This window comes from Mycteria americana, chromosome 3 (genome assembly GCF_035582795.1).
Source record: "Mycteria americana isolate JAX WOST 10 ecotype Jacksonville Zoo and Gardens chromosome 3, USCA_MyAme_1.0, whole genome shotgun sequence".
NCBI classification, from domain to species: domain Eukaryota; kingdom Metazoa; phylum Chordata; class Aves; order Ciconiiformes; family Ciconiidae; genus Mycteria; species Mycteria americana.
Window position 1 is genome coordinate 14474136 of NC_134367.1, and position 19913 is coordinate 14494048.

Consider the following 19913-nt stretch of genomic DNA (forward strand, 5'->3'; position numbering starts at 1 on the left):
GGGTGACCGATCACTGGCACAGGTTGCACAGAGGGGTTGTGGAGTCTCTCACATTGGAGATATTCAAAAGCCACCTGGACATGGTCCTAGGCAGCTGGCTCTAGGTGGCCCTGCTTGAGCAGGAGGTTTGGACCAGATGCCCTCCAGAGGTCCTTCCAGCCTCAGCCATTCCATGTTTCAGTGTTGCTGGGATCCCAGGTTCCTGTGGCATTAAAAAGAGGGGAGCTGTTTCCATCATCAGAGTTGCATGCTGATCACTGGCAATAAGAATGGCAGGGTCAATGTCTTCATGTGCAAGTGAATGTTACTTGTATAATACTGTTTTAAGAAATACTTACATATTCTGAAGGAAATGGGCTTCTGAGATGAGTTTTTACCCTGAGGAGTGAAATCTGTTGAGCTGAATTTGTATGTGATCCTTGATTTGAAAATGAAAGAAAACAGATTTTAACGATTCTTCATTACATATTGTAGCCTATAGAATTAAAAAAATCTTTTTATGCGGTAAAAGCTTTTTAAAAAGAAAACTTCACTTCACATGCAAACAAAGATTGAACTTAGCCCCTAAGCTACTTGTTTTTATCACTGGGTATGATACCAAATCTCATTACTGAAGCTGACTAGAAGTACAGAGGATAGCCATTCATGTTTTGGAATAAAATAATCAGAGAAATGATATGTTGGTAGTGCTGCATTTTGGCACTATGCAAATATGAATGCAAAATGAAAATAGTCTTGGGAAGAGCCTGTATTCTTTTTTTTCTTTAATGCTCTATTCTATATATGCTTATGGCATCATGACTTCTAAACTGGCAGTATATTCACACTATTCTCTAGGATATAACAGTTTGATGAAATACTTGAATTGTTTGCCTTTTGCGTTTCTCTTAATTGCATTTTGAACATTAGAATGTACAGTAGAAGGGGAAAAATGTAATACGTAGCTGTTTTCATCTTTTATCAGGTTTACAAAATGGATATATAAATCTATCTGTGGTCATTAAATTTAAATGTGATATGAAGTGTATCACCTTTTCCCTGCTTATAGTAAAACCTGATATTGAGACCTTGTTCAAAGTAACAAAATCATACTTAATTTCTTTTGGTGGGAATGGAACTGAGTCGAGTTTGGAACTGAATGGTAAAATACCCTTTGTATTTACCCTGTTAATGCTATCAAGTTTTCTTAGCTCTTACAATAATGTCCACTCATTTTGCTCTTACCATTAAAAATGTCCAGTAGACCATTACTGCGGCTCACAGCAACAGCACTAAAAAACAGGAGTAACCCCTACATCTTTCACTCCGGGGGGTTTGGGTTGTTTTGTTTGTTTGTTTGTTTTTGCAGGGGGTGGGAGATAATTTAAATATATAAGCTGGAAAACTTTCCATGAACTAATCCTTATCAGGCTTTCTGTGTCTTTACAAGTAGGTAGTTTAATTCATGATGTAAACATCAATTTGACTTTCTTATGAAGAATGCTATAGCAGTTTAATTTTCCTCTTTCTGTGGTAATTCAGCCTCTTTCCTATTTGATGTGTCATACAGACTCAAGCTTTTTTTCCTAGTGTATTTCAACTTGAAAATGGTTTGTATGTCTTTGTCCAGTATTCCAGTAACTAAAACACCTGATGTTAAAAGTACCTAATGCTGTGGGTTTAGGCAGAGGAGACAGGAGACCCCCCACCCATTAGAAAGCATATTGCAAGCATCCTTAGAACTGTACTTGAAGTTATAAAACTAACAAATTATGCATTCATTTTTAAAATAATATTTCAGACTTTGTTGTGGACTTACAGCTGAAGCTGTATCTTTCCTGACTTAAAAGCACAACAGTTTGCTGGAAGTACTGTCTATATAAAGAGTATTTCCATCTATATCCTTTTCTAACATACTCTTGGTTTCTGGAAGCTTGGGAATCTGTGGTTGTTGCCCAGGCTCCATTCTGAAGTCCTAAATTCCATTCTGACACACTGGAATGACCCTTTCATGCTAGATGGAGGGGTAGGGGAAAACTTCATTCAGTGTATGTATGACTCTATTTAAAAATTCAAACTCCGAGAAGTGTAAGGGGTGGGGGGGGGGGGAACAGACTTCCTTGTTTCAGTTTAATGGCTAGATACATCTAGTTGTAGACGTTATTCAGAATGGTAACTTGCTGTTTTCTATAATTTGTGATTTAAATAGATTGATTTAAAAGTTGTAGATTTCCTACTGGTTTTTTTGCTTATGATGATGGTCTTAGGGATGTATTTTAAACAGTGATGTAAACCTGAGAAAACTAACCTTAATTTTCAGCATTTGGGATTTTCAGTTAATCTTGTAAAATGATCCCCAGACATCTCTCAATGCAGAATTAAAAACCAAAGATTATAAGGTGGCAGTCCACAAAAATCATAAATATAATTAGAGAAAAAAAGTTTCATATGGTTTAAAATGAGCCAGATTCAACATCAATAAAAGGAAGGACAACAGAAGAAAGTAATGGAATACTGATCCTTTTTAAATAAATGACTAATGCGAAATAAAATTGTTTCTCATAAAATACTTCATTTAGTTTTATGCTGCACTGTCTGACAGTGGAGCCACCTGACCTCTAGACACTGCTGTAATACAAATAGTAGTGTATAGACGATGAATGATTAAATATCGAATAATCTTTTTCAGCTGCCAGTTGAAGCCAGAATAGAAGTGACTAAGAAGGCAATTAAGGCAGTCAAACATCTTTCTGAGAAATCAAGAAAAAAAACTGCTGAGAATGACATGGAAGATACTGAAAATCCATCTGTTGCTTATGAAGAAACTCTAAGTCACTTGCAGAGATCGCTTGCTCATCTGGAAACACTCACTCATAGTTTTATCACTTACTTGAAAAACAGCAAACAGGTATTGATTACTGATCAGATGCTTCTTTTGAATGTTACCATGACTAACAGTGATGGACCTCAATCTTCTGTCATATTTTATTAATATTTTGTACCTCTTTTTTGTTGTTGTTGACCTGGTTTTTGAAAATTCATTTCCATCAATCTTTTCTTTTTCATAGTATATGTTAAGTCTTGGTAGAAAGAAAGACTCTGAATGATACATCCCTGTAAGTAGAGAGTACACTGATTCGTGTTCAAAAATTATCTGTTCACAGGATACACTACAGAAGTATGGCTATTTATACGATTTGTCGAGGTCAGAGAAAGAAAAAATCCATGAACAAGCAGTAGCTATGTGTATAGATGGTCAACCCCTGGACATGATACAGCAGTTGTTACAAGTGGCTGTTGGAGATCTAGGTCTTTCTCCCAAGGATATTGTCCAATGTGCTATTAAAAAAATTGTATGTACATTAAGGTAAGTACACTACCACAATTAAGCCCAAAACCCTTTCTTCTGTTTTTTTTTTTCTTTCTGGTTTTTTTTTTTTGGTTGCTTGGTTGTTTTGGGTTAGATTTTTTGTTTGATTGATTAATTTGATTTTTTTTGTAGTGAGTACTTGTTTGCTTTGAATGTCTGTATTTTGCAGAAAATTGGGCAGAAACAGGTAATGAGTTCTTGGATTGTTTATGCTCCTGTTTACCTATAATTTCATATGCAGATACGACAGTTACATTTTTATGAGTTTGAGAAGCCTGGGCAATCTGAACAAAGCAAGCCACAGAACTCATCCTATTCACAGGAGGGTGCTTTTCAGTTAAAAACCTTGTCTTTACAATATTGTTCCATTACAATTTACAATTGTTCTATTGTTTGCAGTGTGTGCACTTGCGAATTTTTGGCAAATTTACAATTGTACATAGTTCTTCCCTCTTAAACAGAGGCAAAAGGCATGTTTGTTGGAAATGGTGGGTACAAAAAGAGCTTATGCAGCTACTTGGGCAGTAGAGGCCTAGCAATGGCTGTTGCCACAACAGCTAGTCCTACAGGAAGAAGTACAATTTCCACCTTTGGAATAACTTGCTGGGGTATTTCTGGGAGCTATTTTTTGGGTTCATTTGGTTTGGAGGTTTTTTTTATTTGCAAGGTTTTGAAAAATGTGTGTGTTTGTCATTAAAATATAGGCTATACATCTTTCTTCTTTGTTCTCGTAAAGAATGCTTCTTAAAGTTTTTGCTCTTCTTCCATCTCCCTTTGTGTCACACCCGACCTCTAAATTAAACAGCAAGTGTGAGTGTTTTATGCTTCCTACAGCACTGAGAAGCAACAATAATACTGCTAACTTCTTGGAGAGAAACAGGTTTCAAATGTGAGGAAGGGGTTTGTTTTGCTCAACTCTTTCAGTGTTGTCATTGTTACTGTTTCTTGCTGTTATTAGTGCCATCATACTATCAGCAATCCCACAGACTGTACGAGAAGCAAGGCTTCATCTCCATCTTTTTCTGGGATTCACAGCACCAAACCTCAGCAATTGTCTTTTCCATGCCATGACGCAAACCAAATAACCAACCTGTTCGTGCAACCCCACCAAACTGAGTCATCTCTTATTTTAAAATTATGGAGAAATAAGCTAGGAGAACAGAAAACGCAAAATAACTAGCTTCCACAGAGTTTATACTTACACATCCCTGAACAATTCTGTTGAGATCTGGGCAAGACCTGGATGATACAAAGGAACATGAAATACAGTTGATGCTGACTGTCTTAATCTTGTTAAAAGTGAGTTTAAAGTTTGCATTAACTTCAATACGATGATCTTTTAGTGTAATATATTCTTTATAGTCTTTATAGTCTTTATATTCTTTATAGTCTTTATATTCTTTATAGTCTTGCTTCCAAATTGCAGTTCCTAACACTTGTGAGAAACTGTCTAAAACTACTGTAGTTGTGGTGCATTTCTTCAGTACTAGTCATGTCTTGGGCAAGGGAGGAGAGAAGAGTCCTGCATTGAAGTCCTGCCTGTTTGGTTAGCTGCAGCCTCTGTACTTCATGTCTTATAGCCCAGAAGGGACACGGCTTTTCTTCTCAAGTTTGAGGCTGAAACTGTTTTGGCCGTTTAGTTTCAGCCGTTCAATTTCGAACTGTTTAGTTCGTCTGGCATTTGGGAGAATGTAATCATCTCTGGGAATATAGAACTGTTAAAAATGCCTGCTTATGGACATGTTTGCAGACATGCTGAGGATGTGGACACAGGTGAGGGAAAGCTAAGCATGCTTTGAAAAGCCTTTCAGTGAAATAAGGTGCTTTTCCTTGATTTTGTTTCATGCTCAGTTCTAGCTCAGCTTGCCATTCATAACACCCTCTGTTAAGGTGCAGTACTTGCATTTCAGGGTTAATGGGCAAAAATGACAATTAAAGTAGTCTTTTCCTGTGTGCCTGGAATGAGAAACTACTATTCAATAAATGTATCATTTCAAGGGAAAACTCTTCAAGTTTATTTATTGGAGCTTTGATGTGTTATACAGTGTGGTTATTTTATACAATAGTTTTGAAAGAGATTATGTTGGAAAATTCCTTCTTTGGCAATTAACCGCCAAAGTAGCAGTTGTAAGGTTATAACACTCAACTTGGATTTTCTGTATCTATGGTGACACGGAATGTAATTAAGGTATTGCAACCATAAGCAAAACAGGCCTGTATGGCTGTCAAAAATTATGGTAGTGTTGGTGATTTACCTGGAAGTTAACCATCAATCCCCCACTTCTGTGATTGAAAATATGCATCCTTTCTTTCAGTTTCATAACTACAACCTCCCTTCAAACACAGTAAAATATCTTTTGTTATTAGTATATTTACTGACTATTGCAGAAGAACCTTCTAGAAAGTCTTGCCTTTATGAAAGATTAATTAAGTTACTTTTTGGCTTCATTTTTCAACAGCATACAGTATCGCAGGCTTAGAAACTCTCACACCTTCTCAGAAACGGACTTCTTATTAAATATAACATACGGTTATTTGCCTAATATTAGGTACCTATATTGTAATTTCAAGAGCAGTATTGTCCAGTTCTGTTAACTACTTTTATCTCCCTTGACTCTCTAGTTCTGGCACACAAAATTCAAAGTAGAAACTCTTACATTGTTATGTATAAAATCTCTCCAGCAGAGCATATCTGCATACTTTACACGACATATGCATTGGGCAGTTCCTTGTTTGCCTATGGAAACAGCTACAGTAAATAAAATCAGTTGCCTCTTCAGTAGAAATCATGAACTTCTGAAAAAACCCCAAAAGATTGTGGTGATGATGGTAGTCTGATTAGACTTACCCAAGATTCAATTTAAACCATTGCCTAAGATCACTCACATGATATGCTGGTGACTTTCCATGATGCATGACTGTAGGCATATTGGTGGATGGTAGCCAGGGAAGACAGTTTGTCTATTGAAGACGTTATGGCCTCCTTCATTTGCAGCTCCTAAATTTCTTATCTTAGGTGTCCAGATGGATGTAGCATTTCATGAAATTTTGGAAGTATTCAGCAGGCAATGAGCAGGAAAGGTTTAGTGAAATTTTGAGTTCTTGTTTAATGGCCAGTGTTTTGTAAGGAAGGTAAAACCAGCTTTATTAGACTGAGTAGCTAACTTAGAAGCAAAAACAAAACAAAAAAGATTTTTTTACTATCTCGTCTCACTTGAGCAGGGGTCATACAGAGTAATTTTGTAACTTGGATATCATAATTTTATGGTATTTCTGATGGAAATAATGGTTTGGCATTATGACTTTTTTTCCCCAGCTTTGAACGATCACACCAACAATATATTACTTTCTTATTTTCCTGATATTTAGAGGAAGCACAAACCGAAAGAGGAAGATAAGACTGGAGAAATAAGACGATATCAAGTATTTTCAATTAATACCATAATTAGGTTAAAAGATTTAGATGAAGTTCATTTATTCTCCTTTCAAGCATTCTTTGTATTTTATTGTGTTTGAGGAACTTGATTAAATATGCATCACTTTTTCTGAAGCTGAACTGAAACCAAAATAAGCCTTTATCAGTGTAATTACACCAGGCTCATACTTAGGAGTTTTGAGGTGAATGTTGAATCCTGTTCTGTTGTTTAAAACATGCATAAAATAGCATATAATCTGTGTGGAAGACTAATCCTTCATTAATTATATTTGTTTCTGTTAGTAGCTGCTTATTTTTAATCATTAATGATTAAGAAAAGAACACGGCAACAATCTGTGGAAACTTGACATGATTATTTGTCTCATGAGCTGTAATCTCTTTCTAGTTTCTCTAACCATTACGGAGTAAAGGCAATATTAAGCTTAAAAAAATGCTAGCTTTCAGTCTTTCTAGTTTCTTTTTAAAATACTCTCTTATTCTAGATAACTGTAACTTACTGCTTAGTTTCATCTTTTTTCTCCTCTCCTCCTGCTTAGTAGCAGTACCTGTCTGTGTATGACAAACTTGAAGCTTTCTGTAAATGTTCATACATCTATTGTACTTGAGAACTGGCTTCACAGATGTATTGTCTGAAACAGTGCTTTTCTGTTTTCAGAAATGCCCATTAACTTTTATGTATATGTTTCTTTTGACCCGAGTTTTTTGAGGTGCTCAGAGCCTGGGTGTGATGGGAGCTAAAGACTTTAATTTCTAATTAGAGAGATGAAGGGGTTTTGAAGAGCAAGTGCTAGAACTGTTCAGAACCAATCTCCAAAATTTAGGGTACCCAAAATCTGTGTGCTGGTCATTCTCCTTTGAGATGAGAGTTGCTTATGTACACTGAAGATAATTCAGGGTAAGTAGAGCTAGTAAGATCTCAATTTCTGTAGCCCATGTCCTATTCTTTTCTATTTCAGACAATCATCATTCTCTTCTTAGTCTGTAAGCTTTATAAGTATTCTTGTAGTTTTCTTTAGATATGCCATGTTAATGCCCTTTGTTGATGTCTTTTTATTACAAACTTAATTGAAAAAAACACAAAAAGCATAATAATAAAGGAAAAGTTAAATCTGGCCTGTAAACAGAACATTAATGAAGTGGCTTATATCTGTCTTCACTCTGGGAACATAAATTTTCTTAGCTTTTTTATCGTAAAACAATTTTGAAGCCATCTTCTAATGCATGTAGCTTCTTGTGTAAAAAGATTACTTTAATATTGCTCCTCTTTTTACCATTTCCACACTTCTGCAGTACTGTTGTAATCTAAATGTAATTTTTTTCTTTTTTTTTTTTTTAACAGACCATTCAGTTCTGTCATGTCTCCTTTTCTGTGAAAAATACTCTTTCTGTCTGTCTGTCTTTTTCTCTCCCCCACTCCACACCCCCTCAACTGAAATTTTTGATGTGTTCTTGGGTGAAAATAGATTTTATCTTTTGGACAGACGTTATCCCTCTTCAGGAGTCTAAAATCCTGGATATTTCTGTACTACAAATTATAATTTAATTGTTTCCAAATATTCTGAAGATGTTTAGGAAAATATCTAGATTTAAACTTCGCTCTTCTAAAATTTATTTAGCTGCCATATGATAGTATTGGTATTAACAATGATATTTCTATCATAGTCATACGTAACAGTGTTTTTTGAGAAAAAATGTTGCCAGCTTTCTACTCCTATTTTGAACTTATAAGTGGAGTATAGCAATATAAAATGTGTATACTAAGGTAAACCAAGATTACATCATGCAACAAATTCTCTTGCATCTGTTCTGAATGGAGTCACGTGTTGTTTTTAAATCTAGTGTTGTTCACTGAAGGGCTGGTCACCTATTAAGATAAAAACAAAAATAGAAAAGATGAAATTTCTGAATGCAGGAAGACATTAAAGGTTGTAAAAATTCAGGTCTCTATGCCATATAGTATAATAGTTTTTTTAGGCAATATATGTTACTGAAGTAATAAATGACAAAATTATAAACACTCTCATAACTCTTGACAAAAAATTGTGAAATATTGCAGTTATTTTTACACATTACAATCGGCTATACAGTGTATTTTGGCTTTAGACACGACAGGGCAGTAGTCTGGACGTATTCATTTTTGTTAAAGAGGTCATCTAGGAAGAGGCTGACATTTTTAGTAGCAGAAGAGCTTTGGTATGCTGATGAACTGTAGAGAAAATACACTCTGCGTTTTTGAGTCATCTTTAGTAAACTAACATTGGAACTATTTGCATTTCTTTCTCTTTCTTTTATACAGCATTGACAAACTCTTAAGATAGGCAAAACTGTTGGGTTTTTTCCTAGTTCATCCAGGCATCATTGCCACTGCAGTGGTTTCCATGAAGAGACACTGTGTGCTTTACTGGAATGCCAGTGCAAAATCCCTCCCTCTTTCAGCACCAAGTCACATCTTAGGTTTGTTTTGCTGAAAATCTTAGCAGAAAATGTCACTTTCATTGCATTAGGAGTGAAGCTTTTTTTCCTACCAAAGTGATTTTTTTTTTTTTTTTTTTTACAAAATTTACTGCCTTTTGACCTGCAGAACATTATCGTGTAACTGGAAGGTCTGATGTGTGATTCACATTTTTCTGTTCCTACACACGTATAGCGGATGTCATTTGATGGATGGCTTAATTCTCCCCTTTCCCACATGCTGTTCTTGACCACGTGTTCCCTCCTTTTTAATTTTGTTGGTTGTGGTAAGCATCAACCTGGTTGATACAACTGAAAATGAATCTCAGAGGGGGTGGGAAAAGAAATCTGCTGAATCAGGTTACAGGCAAGTTTGTTTAAACCAATAGTGATACTGCAAGATGATATTTGAAAAGAACAGATAGTGACATTGATGTGTAACCTTTAATCTGTTTAGTCAATATTGATGAGATCTTTAAGGTAATGAGTTTACATGTGGATGTTTTGCTGACCTAATCTGTGTTAGAAGTGCTAAATTTTAACTATTCTTTTTCTTTCAAGTTTCACTTAAGTATTTTAGTATTTCTCTTTCCCACTCTTTTCTTGTTGCTCCTCGCATTACTTTGACATAAAGTTAAAGGTACTAGTTAAGCAGGGAAAGTGGAAAATTGCTGTATTATTGAACAATTCATGTCAATCCTATAGGTGGATAGAATTAGATACAATATTAAGGACCATTTTTATGGTAATTTTATGTCTTCCCTTAACAGTGGAAATGGTGGCTCATCTACATCAGTGAAAGATCCACTTGGAATCCTAGAAGGCATTGTTTCTGCAGTGCATGCAAGTGTTGAGAAAGGGTAAGAACTTACTCTATGGATTCTTTGGCTAAGACTTTGAAAGGTACTTCTCATGAAAGCATTGAAAGTACGATACTGAATATGGATGATTTTTCTTCATGGATATATATAATGGGTTTGCGCTTAATTTTCTAAGACTTTATTCTGGAACAGGCTATCATTTATCAGGTTCAAAACCTGAGTCCTGACAGAAGCCTTTACTTGATCATTTGGAAGAAAGCAAGTCACTGAACCAAAAATTTAGATAAGTATGTATTATGGTGATTTGAGAAAATGGTTTTTCTGCTGTGACTATTACAGATTGTATATCTACCAGGAGTACTTCACTGCTTTTGTTTCAGTTTAGTAGACTAATTAGATTAATAAGACTCACTTTCACATACCTGAATTTAGATATCTAAATTTCTCAATTTTTGTAGGGTATAGTGCAGAAACAATTTCACAAATGCAGTATAATGCTTCACCAATTTTTTTCTCCTTTTGGGGGGATGTCCTTATTTCAGGTCACATAATGGTCTCACTGATGTTTTCCATTGCATTTCTAGTAAAGACAAGAAAAAAAAACCAAACAGTTTTCTTTCCAGATGTACAAACTAAGAACTCGCGTATGATAATAACAATAAAAACCCCATACTCTCTGGTAGCCAACAAAACCAATTACACTGATGTGTGGAGTCTTCTCCACTGACATTAAATCAGTTAAATACTGGATATTGAAGTACACTGAATTGATGTCAAAATCTACAGTAAATCTCATTTGCAATATTATAAGGTAGAATGAGAGAGTTGGTACTATTTTATTCTGAGATGCACTTTCTGGAGTCTTATATTTGTATACTTCATCAACATTTAACTGCTGAAAAAATAAGCTGGAGTGGAAGTCATTGTGATTACAGGAGATTGTTTACATTCATTTAAATACTTGTGCTTATTTTTCTCCTTAAACCGCAGCTATTCAATTTACAACGTAAAAATCTTTCCCTCAGGAAAACATATATAAACATCAGGTGTGAGCTCTACAAAACTCTTGAAATATTCCAGCAGGTCCTCTTAATTCCCAAACTTTTAATTTACAGTTTGCCACCTGTTCGACAGAGGCATGTCTAATTTAGCTGAAGTTCTGAGCTAACAGCATCATTCAGATAATATAAAGCCTAAGTAAAATTGAAAACCTTGTAATATGAAAACCTAAGCTGTCAATGCTTATTATTTCAGAGCTGCAAGACAGGTTAAATTAGTGTTTTCTGTCCGATATTACTTTCCCGTCTGTCTTGTTAAGACAAATAAGGGAACATTAGTTATAAATCACACTCCACCTGGAACCACTTTCTTGATTTTTTTTTTTAAAGGAAAAAAAAAATTAGCTTTTGCTTAAAATACTACTGAAAGATAGCAGAATAGCATTTACTGATTTGTTACATGCTAGTTTATAGCCTCTAAGGGACATAACAGATTATTCTGTCTGCAACTGCTAGCTGGTTGGTTGAGTTCATGGTAATCTGTCTACTGTAAATGCTTTCATGCAGTTAGAATGTATTCTGTATAATACAATATTCAATATTGATACAATTCAAATTCAATATAATACAATATAGTATAATACTTTTTGAATCAAATGATTTAATTAGGAGTTTTTCTAATTAGCCAAGTCAGGAAAACCCCAAAACTTACGTTTTTTAACATCTCTTTTTTTTCTTTCTAGGGATTATGGGCATTCTGTAATCATCATAGTAGAACATACAATAATCAAGCTTGCTAGAGATGGTACAGAAAAAAATAAGAATGTCTAGAGCTACAATCAGGATAAACTAATTTGTGTATGTGGAGCGTTAAAGAAGGAATTTGTAAGGAAAGAAAGAATATAGGACAATATGAATAAGCATTAGATATAAAAACGTCATACTTAAAATGCAAGCAGCCAAGCTGGTTTTCCATGAAGTCAGATGGGGTGGAAGTACAGGCATCAGTCAGGACCAGACACCATAAAAAGGCTTGGATTTTCAGGTGCTGAAATCCAGCACCGTTACAATACAATTGGTAGTCAAGGTAGTACGTGGGAGAATATGTAACTGCATATATGGATTTCTATGGTATTACACGGTTATTTGAAGTTCAAAAAAGTTCTTACACCACTTAGCTTTAGGCACCTGATTTATGAGGGCTAGTTCTTCTGCAGCCTCACAGAGGTGAGCTCTTCCATTTCCAGTGTTATGTCTTTGTTATGTATTGAATGTACTTGTTAACAGCTTTGAAAATACATGTAGTACTTTCATTGGGATTACCAAAGACTGTTTAACACAGTATTGTTTAATTACAGGGAGAAAGTAGTTACTTCAGATGACCTTCTGGAGTGGTTGAGACCTTTCTGTGGTGATGACTCTTTAGCAGTGAAGCCTCGCATCAGAGTATTGCAAATTCTGGAGCAAGCCTTCCATCTCAGTGATGAGGATAGCAAGCTACTTGTGTACTTCAGGACGCAAGCTGTTCTCAGAGCTTGCTGGCCTGAAACAAAGGTATTGATACTGATTGCTATAAATGATAGCATAAGACTGTTTTCGTACACGGATTATATGATGAAATGCTGTTTTGCAATATATGTGCAATGCATCCTGTTGGTATGGGAACTAATCCTACCTTCCTTTTGAATCAGGTTTCTAATACATAATGATTCTTAGAAAAACAAAGTTAATGGACTCCTCAGCTTTTTTGTTTGGGATCAGGAGTACATCATACCAAACTTGACTAAACACTAATGACTCACCTCCATGTCAAGTATCGACTTTGAAGTTTTTGTATATTCTTTCTTTTGAAATGGAAAGACTTAATTGATAGGGAATGCATTTGGTCATAGTGTGCTGTTGCCTCTTAAGTGGCAGCACCTAACAACTGAAAGACAGTAGTTGCTTAAAAACAGTTCATACCTTTAACTGCCCAAGTGACAATTTTAAGTCTTTTTCAGTGTAAAGTCAGGAAAAAAATAAGGTAAAATAATTGCTGAAAGAAGTTACTCTTAGCTATATTTATTTGTTTCCAACTAAGAGAGACAGAGTGCTTCTAGTTCAAGTTTTCAAGTCTAAAACAGGTTAACTTTCCTTCTGAATTAAAGGGTAGCAAAATGCCTAACTTTCATTTTTTAAGTATATGTCAAAGTTGATGTAAGACTAATAAGGATCATCTAGTGAATGTTCTCAGGAGTGAAAATGCTTGAGTTTGTCAAGTAGAATATTAAAAATTCCATATATACAAACAGGCTCTTGTTGGTTATTCATTAATATTTTAACTGCTTTATTTCGTGACTCATTTTGGTGAAGTGCTTAATATCAACATACATATTTTTAGAGCTTCTACATTTCTAAGTACAATGAAAATATACTAAAGGCTTAACAGGAAGAAGTAGTCTTGCCTTTGAAGCTTGTGCCATTTTGAAATCAGATGAGTGTCACTTGCTGCATGTAGAATTGTTCAGAAGCAGAGTTACTTTTTATCCATTTTCTAAATGCCTCCCCCCCCATGCTAAGACCTTATGGAACTAAAATAGAGTATTTCTAATAGTTCCTCAAAAACTGTATGCACAAAACCATTTTATATTCATATGAACAAAAGCAGTATCTCAGTTTGGACTCACTGTGCTAAGATCATCCAAGGGAATAATCATAATAAAAATCTTAAAAGAAAAAGAAAATGCTCATCTCTTGCTTTCTTTAGAAATTACTTTTTCTCTTGCATTCACAATAATACCAGTGCTTAACTCCTCAACTGCTCTTCAGGTGTCTGTCTGTGATTGGATTCTTCATCTTCAGTTCAGTCCTTTGTCAATATTTGTGTTGCCTGTGACCCACTTTCCAATCCAAAAGCATTTCAAGTCTAAAAGATTCAACTGGCTTTAAGAATGAAGCTACAGGTAGATAATAGCTTTCAGCCATGTCTGTAGAAGACAGAAAAAGAACCTGTATTTGACAGAAGCCTTGTGAGACTCATTACACTTGTTTGAGAAATATCTAAGATAAGATCACTTTTAAAAATTTTCTCCTGTAATCTGGTAAGTCAAAATGTATATAACTTTACAACATGAAACTCACATCCATTTGCTTTTGTCTCGTGATGTTTTAGGAATTAATTGAATGCATTGCATATGCTGCTGGCTCAAATGTAGCTCACTGCCCACCAGGACCCCCAAGGTCTTCTTAGCAGACCTGCTCCCCACCCGTGCTGTCCCCACCTGTGCTGTTCTGGGTGCAGCATGGCTCTTAAACCTCGGGTGACTCTTGTTGGTCCAATTTTCCAGGCTGTTTAGGTCTCTCCATATAGTCTGTTAATAATTTCTGTTTCCTGAAGTGGTGGATTTTTAGAATACTCCTAGTTTCGAGCAGGAAAACATAGCAGTTATAATAGTTCTGTTGGAACATATTTAAAAATTATTTGAATTTTCATGTCAGTTCGAGCTAAATGTGATAGATAAGAACCTTTTGTTTTCAATATTTTTGTTTGTTTGTTTTTCATATTTTGTGCTAGGTAGCTAATGGGTGATTTAGACAGAAGAGTCATATTGGTTTGTCTGTTAGGTACCAGTCATTGAAATTCAGAGTTCTTCACAAATGTCTGAGAAAACAAATGAGTGATCCACTACTTAGACTATTTTTTTTTTCTCTTCTAGTCAGCTGATGTCAAATTCTAGTCTACAAGTTGATATTAGAAAAAGCAAGTGATTACCTTATTTGATGATTAAGTTTACTTATTTTGTGTATTAACAAACAGGGAAAGTAGAATAATAAAATAGCTTATTGAAAACTGTACATTTCACAATCCTTCGTGCTATGTTAGTGAAAGAAGAACACTGCAGAATTCAGTAGTTACATGACTGCTGAAAAGCAAAGAGAGATTTGTGTTTGAGCTTTAGGCAAAGCATTAATTAAGCAAGTTTCTGATGCAAGTTGATGCTTTAGGTGCAAGTTAATGCTTTAGGTGCAAAGATCTTCAAAAGCAGCCTCATTCTATAGAAGGGGATGTTGAAGCACAATTTAAAAGTTTTGTCAGGTTGCTGGGTAATCCTGGGTGAAGCAGGGACAAAAAGTAGACATGAGGAATTACATCTTTCAAACATGTTCCTGGACTGCTATGTCAGTCTGTCTGCCTTGTCTGTAGGTATCAATTTCTCTAACATCACTACAGCTTTATTAATTTGGTCATCCTTTCTCATCCAGTGAAGTAGTAAAACCCCTGATCATGTTAAAAAAAAAAAGGGGGGGGGGGGGTGGATCAAATGCTATTTTTAGCTTGTAGAGGAATGCATTTAAAGGTTTGGTTTGGGTTCGTGTGTTTGGGGTTTTTTTTAATGAACTTTTAATTGTAAATATTTCAAAAATTTATTCATTATCTTACTTCCAGATTGTTTTATCCTTTCTTGCTTGACATTTCTTACGTGCTCTTAGGGGATCTCTCTTTTCCTTTACCATTCCTTGGTACAAAAAGGGGCAGCAGATATTGTAAAGGATGAATGTGAATTTCTATTGAGTAAAGATAAGTTCAATGATATTGCAGTGTTCAATTACCAGAAAATGTGTGAAAGCCACCCTCTGTGTGTCTACTAATCCTCTTAGTCAGACTTTGCATACATCAAGGAGGGACTTAATATTTAATTATGCTCTAGGTGCTGTAAGTAGTGGTCCCACAAATCAATGTGCTGCTGGGAAACAGGCCAGCTCTTACAAAATTAAAAATGTACTTTATGGATGCAGCTACCTATCAAACAGTCAGAAACACAGCAATTTCCAGTTCTCTAATGATTAGTTAACAAAATTAAAAATTCAGGGGTCCTCATTTTTCAAAGGCTTGAGAGTCTTTAATTCACATTCCAGTAGCATCCCACGCTACTAGAGGGAGGAGGCATGCGTTGTTTTAATCCCCTTGATGAATTTTATCTGAGCTCTTCAGGTTCTGTAATTTTCTAGTTAACTGGTGCATGAAAAATACAGGCCAAAATACTGACTTTTAGATATTAAAAAAAAAAAAAAATTTGGGGGGGTGAGAAAAACATGGTTTAGAATGTTCATATCAAATTTTAGCTTTATCCATCTAAGATGGGAAATCCATTTCTTTTCATATAATATATAAAAATATAGTCTGTAATGACTCACAGCACTGTCTAACATATGTAAGGTATCAACTAACAGGTTATGTGTGTATACTTAGTCGTTTGGTTCAGTGACCAGTTACAAGGCATAAGTTACAGTAATAAGAGTTAGGGTTTTACCCCAGGAAGTTACAGTGACACTAACAAAGCTTCTGTAGGTAAACCAAGGGTTAGTTTAAGACAAGAAGTTAATAATTGTGAAGCTTCTATAAGACACACCTTGTCTTAAAAGGATTGTTTTATTAGTATGCAAATGCAAAATGTAATTACTATTTGCATGCCACTTAAATGCAAATAGCTTTGTCATTTAGAGAAGGTAATCTCATTTAGCCTTTCCCCTCATATTGTTATATTATGTTTTTTTCATAATCTTGGGGTATACAGAGCTTCTGAGGGCTAAGCATTTTTGAAAATTGGAAGGGATATCTAATATGAATTTAAGATTATAACTTTAGGCACCTTTCTTATTTTATCTGGGTTTTTTCCCCTAAAGTTTAGCTTTGAAAAATTGCCAGATTAATTTGTATTTGTGTTGTGGACATTCCACACACATTTGCCCTTCCTTCATATACGCAACTTATGTATGCCATTTGCAAGTTTCATGTGTCTCAGCAACCTTAGTAATGTCTACATTAACATAATGACCTTATGAGAACTTGGGTATGGCTGTCAAGCCTCCATTGCTTTTTTACCCCTCTTCTCCCAGTATATGAAAAATGTATATCTGTTTGCATGGTATTTCTTCATATGACTTCATAAAGAAAGGTCTCAATAGGAATAATTCAGCGTCCTGTGATTTTCAACTTTTTCCCATTGCCTATACTTGTGTCGGCTACATTTAAACCTAGGTATTTGGAAAGCAGAGTGAGATTTAAGAATTCCCAAGTAATTTCGCTGAAGTAATTTATCAGGTAACAATGACCTGTTGTTGATGTGGCAAAATACAGGTGAAGGAGCATTATCTGTTTAATCCTCAGCCATCTTTTATTTGTGAAACATGCTTAATTAGAAGAAAGATTTATGGTCCTATCAGCTATGAGTAAATTTGTAACAGTGTTGTTTATACTTCTAGAGACATTGTTTCTCTACTGGTAATGCATAAAAATTAAGTTTAAGAAATTTAATTTAACTTTTAATTAATATTTTGAAACACTAATTTCCGTTCCTTGAAGATGCAATTTATCCATATGAGAACATGTGAAATGTACTTTTCCTGGGAACATAAATTGTAGTGTGTATGATTAATTAAATACTTTAAGATGCAAATGAAATATTTTCCATTAACTGCACAAGTAAAACGGATAAAGTCGAGAGAAAAGCAGTATAGCTTCAGTGAACATGACTGTTTCGAATGCCAGTCCTGGGTACTATGGTATTCTGTGGCTAGCAGCAGTTGCTTCAGAGGAAGATAAGAGTGCTCTGGAGTGGATTCATGGGGGATAATTCACTTTCTGTAATAGGTCTTTTGTAATGAAAGTGTAAGTGGAGAATGGTTTAAACCTTGCATATTCTGCTTCTATCTCAGTTTCAGAAAAATTAAGAGCTCATTAGTCATGTATTCAGAGTTCTATTATTATGTTGCAAAGAAATTGGTGGATGAACTGTGATTCAACGTTGGGTGTCTCTTGCTAAATGCTTGGCATTGGTACACCATACAGCATTGCGTGCAAAACATGTTGAAACTTTGTAAAGGATTTTTTTTTTTTTACCTCTTTATGTGATTTGATATGTGGCGGTGTTCTGTGTTTTATAGGATAGCAAAATCCAGAAAAATCAAAGTCCCTGCTCTGTTTTATGTACCCCATCATTTTTTTCCCTATTCTCTTGCCTGCTCAATCTAGGTAAACAGGTAACAGGTAGTCCTGTTACCTCATCCACAGTGTTATCTATGTCTGTAACTATTCTCCCCTCTATCTTATCCACTGTGATATGCAGTATATCTCCTGTAATTGAAGAAGTGTATGTGATGTCCTTGTGGAAATTAACAGTCCATGCTTATGCATCCCAGCACCTTGATTGCTCTCTTGACTTCAGCTGTACATTAACCAGAGGTCTTTGAATTTCATTCAGGGAGGCTCAGGTTCCTGTTTTGACTTGATGAGGCTAATTTAGTATATTTTAAAATGTGGTGGCTTTACCATTGTTACGTTTTATTTGCCATCATATGGTCATTTACTTAGCCTAGATTCTTTTTAAGTCAATTGTAGGTTTCTTTCTACAGTGTCCTTGATGAACATAAGCTAGCTCGTTTGTGTTCAGTATTATCTATTCAATGCTTGCAGTCCTCCAAAAACATCATTTAATTTATATAAGCAAAGAAGCAGTCATAAAATCGTGAGAAATTCTACTTTTTACCTTTACCATTTGATCATAAACTGTTTTTTTGTTTGTGTTTTTTTGGTTTTGTTCCTGTTAGCAGATCAAGTTCTTCAGTGGTTTCTAGTCAAGCATGTTGTTAAAAGCCGTTTGAAAATATAAGTAAACTGTAAAACTCTTTTTCTTTAGGCATTATTTCGTTAATATCTTAAATGAGCATTTTGTATTAAGAACTGTGACGTTCAGTTGATGCCATACTTTTTTAAACAGTCTTATCTTACTCCATCAACCATCTTCTATTTATTTAGAGGTCTGTAAACTCTGTATCATCTGAGGAGCTCCCCCCAGGTATTCTTAAAATAGTTCTTATTTCATAGTAATTTCTGATAGTTCATGTTGATTGAGAAAGTGAAGGTCTTTTCCACATTGTTGCTATTAGTACAGAGGGACTTGGCTATAATGACTGTGACTGCTAGGACTGACTACATCAAATCAAAAAGAAAACCACGGATTGCAGTGCTTACGTAATGCCATTTAGTATGACTTGCATTATGCTGCCTACCACCTTCTGATTATTTTTGTGGCTGCAGCAGAGCTACTCATTTATTTCAACTTTTACAGCTTAAATAAATATTACTTAAAATTGGAGTCAACATCAACAACCTGTTGTTCCTAAAGAGGGTATCTTAGTTTATTGTGGGTTGTTCTTTTTAAAAATGCATCTTTTACTTTGTCAGTTTAGCCTATCTGCAGGATGACATTTTGGAAAGATTAATTTTGACAAGTTTTCATTTACCTGAAAACAGCTTTTAAAAATAATTTTCCCTGTGTTAGCAAAAATTGCAGACTTTGATTATCAGCACACCAGTTGTACATACAGTTGAATACTGGGAGCTTGTGCACGCACTGCTTCTTGATGGTAGTGATGATCAGAAAGGGTAAATTGAAGAGCCACTTGTATAAGGTATGGGGGGAAATGGCTGATGCTAATTTAACAGTTCAAAGTTACAAGTAATGTTTGAGGATTAAAATCTTGTCATTTCCAGGCTGCAGCTTCCAACACCCTTTTGTGTTCTAAATGTAGGGTATCTCTATTGTACATAGATTATGAAATATGAAACAATGATTAGCAGCTGGCACATACAGGTAAAATGACTTAAGTGTTTTTAAGTCCCTTGTGTTGCACAGATGTTAGTTTTAGCCATGACTTACATAGATCAAAATTTTTACCTGTTAACTGGCACCTAATCAATATGCATTTTAAATTACATGTATGTTAATAGTCTTTCAGTTTTAGCTTGCTAGTTATATAAATCTTTCAAAAGCATAACTTTTTTCTTTATTTGCCCTTACCTCCCTATCAATATCTAT

The 19913-nt window shown here is 35.0% G+C and overlaps 1 protein-coding gene across 3 annotated transcripts in view; it reads left to right on the plus strand.

The window, feature by feature from the left end:
- Positions 1 to 19913, plus strand: part of NBAS (NBAS subunit of NRZ tethering complex) — a 181970-nt gene that overhangs the window by 124793 nt on the left and 37264 nt on the right. For all 3 annotated transcript variants that reach the window (XM_075497913.1, XM_075497916.1, XM_075497915.1), the window contains 4 exons: positions 2669 to 2887; positions 3144 to 3346; positions 10007 to 10096; positions 12414 to 12609. In XM_075497913.1, coding sequence (XP_075354028.1) covers positions 2669 to 2887; positions 3144 to 3346; positions 10007 to 10096; positions 12414 to 12609 — 708 coding nt within the window. The remainder of the gene's footprint in view (positions 1 to 2668; positions 2888 to 3143; positions 3347 to 10006; positions 10097 to 12413; positions 12610 to 19913) is intronic.